Source organism: Numenius arquata, chromosome 7 (assembly GCF_964106895.1).
Source record: "Numenius arquata chromosome 7, bNumArq3.hap1.1, whole genome shotgun sequence".
NCBI lineage: Eukaryota > Metazoa > Chordata > Aves > Charadriiformes > Scolopacidae > Numenius > Numenius arquata.
The window spans coordinates 41,814,034-41,818,804 of NC_133582.1; the positions used below are offsets into that span (position 1 = coordinate 41,814,034).

At 38.4% G+C, this 4,771-nt stretch overlaps 1 protein-coding gene across 2 annotated transcripts in view; it reads left to right on the forward strand.

Annotated features, from left to right (window-relative positions):
• SACM1L (SAC1 like phosphatidylinositide phosphatase) overlaps positions 1-4,232 on the forward strand; it is a 30,231-nt gene extending 25,999 nt beyond the window's left edge. For both annotated transcript variants that reach the window (XM_074150703.1, XM_074150704.1), the window contains 7 exons: positions 1,309-1,447; positions 1,672-1,741; positions 1,835-1,907; positions 2,357-2,450; positions 2,535-2,627; positions 3,350-3,407; positions 4,096-4,232. In XM_074150703.1, coding sequence (XP_074006804.1) covers positions 1,309-1,447; positions 1,672-1,741; positions 1,835-1,907; positions 2,357-2,450; positions 2,535-2,627; positions 3,350-3,407; positions 4,096-4,232 — 664 coding nt within the window. The remainder of the gene's footprint in view (positions 1-1,308; positions 1,448-1,671; positions 1,742-1,834; positions 1,908-2,356; positions 2,451-2,534; positions 2,628-3,349; positions 3,408-4,095) is intronic.
• The last annotated feature ends 539 nt before the right edge of the window (positions 4,233-4,771 follow it).

Here is a 4,771-nt window from a genome sequence, read left to right on the forward strand (position 1 = left end):
GTAAACAACTGTTTTCTGCAGGTTAAATCCAGTTGTGAAATAACTGTCAGAAAGGAGAGCTGGCTTGCTAGGTTTGGGGGGTTGGGTTTGGTGGAGGTGTTTTGTTTGTTCTTAATTTTTTTTAGAGCAATTACAAGAGATGCAGCACTTAAACTATCTTATTGACCAGAAATACCTACTCTTCAACTACACTAGTAGTTATCCTAATACCAGTTCTAGGCAAAGCTTGGGGGGAGAAGGGGAAAATGAAGATTTCACAGGTGTTGTTTCCTTTAATCATACAATGATGTAAAACTTGGTGTAACAAAACTAGTTCTCCAAGAATGACAAAAATGAGTCTTGTTAATACAAGGTTGATCAAAGTAAATGCATATGCTTCTAAGGCTCTTGATTTTTAGTATTGCATGACTCTAAGACTTTATACTCTTAAAATGCTGTATAACAACAGTGGATCATATGCTAGTCCATATTCAAATTTCATAATTACATAATGGAGTGACTTAATCAACAGAATATGATCTGTAAATCTTCAGGCAACTCAAAGTTTAATGCTGTGGCAGAAGGACAAGTATGGTTCTGTCCCATTCACACATAAAACTGATAACTTGATCAGCCTATATATTTTAGCAGCTCAGTTACCAGAATACCTGCAATTTGGTATTTAAAATGACCTGTTTATTATCATTACTAGAAACACCTGGTTTAGTTGGTTAAAAAGGCTGAGGTAACAATTAGCATATGCAGTTGCAAGAGGGAACATCTGGTTTCCCCAGATGTTCACATAATGGAAAGAAGAGCAAGTGACAGCAGTGCAGATTTTTCAGTAGTGGCCTTAAAGATTTGAATACCGTCCTGGAAGAAGTGTCCCGGACAGCTTATATGACCTTTTTATGCAGGGGTGACTGGATTAACCCGGTGACCAAGTATATATAAATCTGGTTACTTCTGCTGCTACACTCTGCTAATGATCTTGGTATCTGTGGAGCTAGGACCCTATAATAACTGAAAAAAAGAAAAGTTGCTGATTTAGCACCAGAAACTGTTCTTCCCAGTGGCATGTAACTCAGTATTGCTGGTTGGCTGTCTAAATTACAAGAGTGAGAACTGCCCTGAGGTTACTAAATGTTTATAGATTGATGCTGTTTTTCAGTGCAGGAGGGGAAGAATTCAGGGAGGCATCAAAGACATGGCTAAGAACTCTTCTCATGCTCAAGACAACTGTGTTTTGGTTGCTAGAATATTTACGTCTGAAAATGTGGTTTATATGTGCTGATATCTATAAATACTTAGGTGGATTGTATGTGTTAGTTATTTTCTAGTTGATTCCGATGGCAAAATTGTGACTCAGCAGGAAGGAATATTCCGCAGTAACTGCATGGACTGCCTTGATCGAACGAATGTGATTCAGAGCTTGTTAGCACGCCGCTCTCTTCAGGCCCAGCTTCAGGTAAATATTCTTGTTTAACAGTCTGGAAGAGGAAAGTGGCTTTCCGTTTGGAATGGAAATGTAATTTTAACACTTCAACAAGAGCTTGCATACTTGAGTTACTGCACTACTTTCTTGAAATGCGTTGGCCAGACTCTAGTTGAATAAATACAGCTTTTTCTGAAAGCAAATCCTAATTTTTCTAGTGAACTAGTGGTAAGCTGCAGTGTACTTTTTTGTTTCAGAGGCTAGGTGTTCTGCATGTTGGACAGAGAATTGAAGAGCAAGCAGACTTTGAGAAAATCTACAAAAATGGTAGGCTGTTTATAGAGTTCACACAATCACCTTTTTTTTTCCAAACAGAGTACCTAACTCCCTTAATCTTTCTTAATGTTTTCCTATTCACAGCATGGGCTGATAATGCAAATGCTTGTGCCAAACAATATGCTGGAACCGGTGCCTTAAAGACAGATTACACAAGGCAAGTCAGCCTTTCTTGTGAAGGCCTTCTGGGTTTTTGGGCATGTCTGGGATTTTCTTTAAGTCTTGATATCAGAGAAGGTTATTGGTGCTTAGACTGTTAATGAGCTTTTTGGTGGTTCAACTGGTAAAAAGTCACACTAAAATCTACAGAAGTACACTATTCTTCACTGTGTTTATGTGAAAGGAGAAAAGGCTTTCTGGAAATAAAAACCAAAAAATGTGCCTCTTCAAGGCACGTTTATATTGTGGGATGGAGAGAAGTGTAATTTTACTTTCAAACTTTGTTACAAGTACACATGGTAATAATGCAGAGGCAGCACTAGATAAATGTATTTACATGCAGGTATTCATTAAATGTAGCATACATTTAAACAATGAACTGCAAATCTGAAATTATCTTCCTGATTTTATAAATCAATTTAAAATATTTTTCTAAACTTCTTGCAGAACTGGGAAGAGAACTCAGTGGGGCTTAATAATGGATGGCTGGAACTCATTAATACGTTACTACAAAAATAACTTTTCTGATGGATTTAGACAAGTAAGTTAGGCTTTTAACTGTGGGGAAATATACTTGATAAACATTGTTGTGCATTTTAACTCTTGCTTTCTGCTTCTTGTCCAGGATGCGATTGATCTTTTTCTTGGAAATTATTCAGTGGATGAAGTAGAACCTGCTAGTCCTCTACATGTCAAGAAAGATTGGAAGTTCTTAGCTGTGAGTATGGAGACTTCATTCATGATTGGAGAAATGCATAGAACTTTCTAGTCACTTGCTTCACATGACTAAGTAGAACTTGTCTATTTAGTAATGAAGCACCCCTATAATCTGGTTGTATTTCTGTAATACCTGCTTATAGGACTAAACCCAGACTGTTTTTTTGACAGAAAAAGGAATGTCCCTGAGGTATTGAAAAAACTGCTGCTTGCTTCTTTTAAAAAAAAAAATAATCTGCTTCATCAAGTTGAAAGGGAGAAATCCTACCAGTCACCATCAATGACTGTTTCCTTCTGCAGAAGAAACTTGTCAAGATCTCTTCTCATACTTCATGCAGAAGCATAGACTGTAACACAAAAAAAACCCTTTTTTTTTTTTTTTCCCCCTCCCTCCTTTTTTGTGAAATGGGATTTGGGGACATTATGGGTTTAATTAGTGGCTGGTGCATTTTTATTTTGTTTTTTTTTCTTAAAAAACCAAAACACAAACCTCAACCTCTTTTAATAGATGGGTGTATTTTAATTTTTAACCTAGTTATTGAACACTCTTCCAAATTTTGGAATTATTCAAAATTTTACTTTTACCTGATGCAGGTGCATCAGCAATTAAAGCAACTTTATTGCAAAGCAAGTAAATAGCTTTATAGTACAGCCTATCTGAAAGGAAATTAAGGAATATATGTGCTACTATATCAAGTGATTATTCTTTGTCTCTTTCCCCAGTTGCCTATTATTATGGTGGTTGCTTTCTCCATGTGCATTATTTGTTTGCTAATGGCTGGTAAGTCACTGTAGAGTTTCATTTCACAAAATTAGCTTGCTTGTGTGCGGACTTTCTGTACACGGTTACCAGAAACTATCCAGTATAAAAATTGCTTTTCAGTCATTCTTAAAGGTGTTTAAGTGTGGCTCTGGGGATTGGGGGTTAGCACTATATCATTACTATGGAAAAACCTGAGCTACTATAGAAAACAATGTTAAGTCACTTAAGGGGCAGTAATTGTCCCCAAATTTAGGTGGCCCTGAACAGACATCTAGCTTTATTATAGGCTGGAGGAATCCCCAGAAGAATACCTACCTAATTCTGGACAGAGAAAACGGTTCAGGGAAGTCAGATACAGGCATAAGCCTGTTCTGACAGATGTCCCCCTAATCCCAATCTGTGGTGGGAGCTGTGAAGGTTTTTTGCCTTCTGCTTTTGCCTTGAATCTTCTAACAGCAGTGCCAGTAGAGTTCTTGACTCTGACTTCTGTAGTTGTCTGTTAAAAATATTCTAAGAACTGTGTGGCAAACACTTTTTTCTAGGTAAGGAAACAGAAAAAGACCCTAGTAGGCATGAAGGGCTTCTAACTTCATTTGACAGCAGATCTCTGAGGGAGGGCTTGAAATATTTTGCTTTCATACCAAAAAAAAAACCTTTCTCTGGTACTGGAGCTGATGAACTAAAATGTTTATCTGACTCTTAACAGGTGATACGTGGACTGAGACACTGGCCTATGTGCTTTTCTGGGGAAGTGCAAGCTTTGGAACTTTTGCTATCATCCTTTACAACGGCAAGGATTTTGTAGATGCGCCCAAGCTGGTCCAGAAAGAGAAGATGGACTGAATTTGTGTGTGTGGAAAGCGGCTTGGTACTGAGGATTCCTCAAGCCACACTTGGAGTCTCTACTGACCTGCTTTCCACACCAAATAGTGGTCTTTTTAACATTCTTCCTTGGCAGGGGGGTTGGGGGGGGTGGGGAGAAAACCGTGTCTGGTGGTGGTGGTAGCTTTCAGCTGAGACCTGACTCGACAGTCAGTTGCAATGGTCTTTGGAATATTGCATTAGTGGAGGGGGCTCCGCTCTTACTGAGGTAAAAGATGAAAGGTGAAAGCCAGCTTTTTGGTGTCTGGAATGTTTACGGGCATAAGTGGACTGCTTAAGCTCATAGTCCAGCTGGGCTGCTTCTGCTGAATTTTTGGTCTGTGTCTTGACAGGAGAGAGCTCTGATGCTGTTCGTGTGTCAAAAAAAAAGACCCCAGATATTGAATAATGGAGCTTCTAATCGTGGTCTCTGAACAAATATGGCTTCATACCAATAAAAAAGTCTAGTTCCGTGACTTACAGCTGGATTACATTTGTTGTGATAAAGTCCATGTTATGGA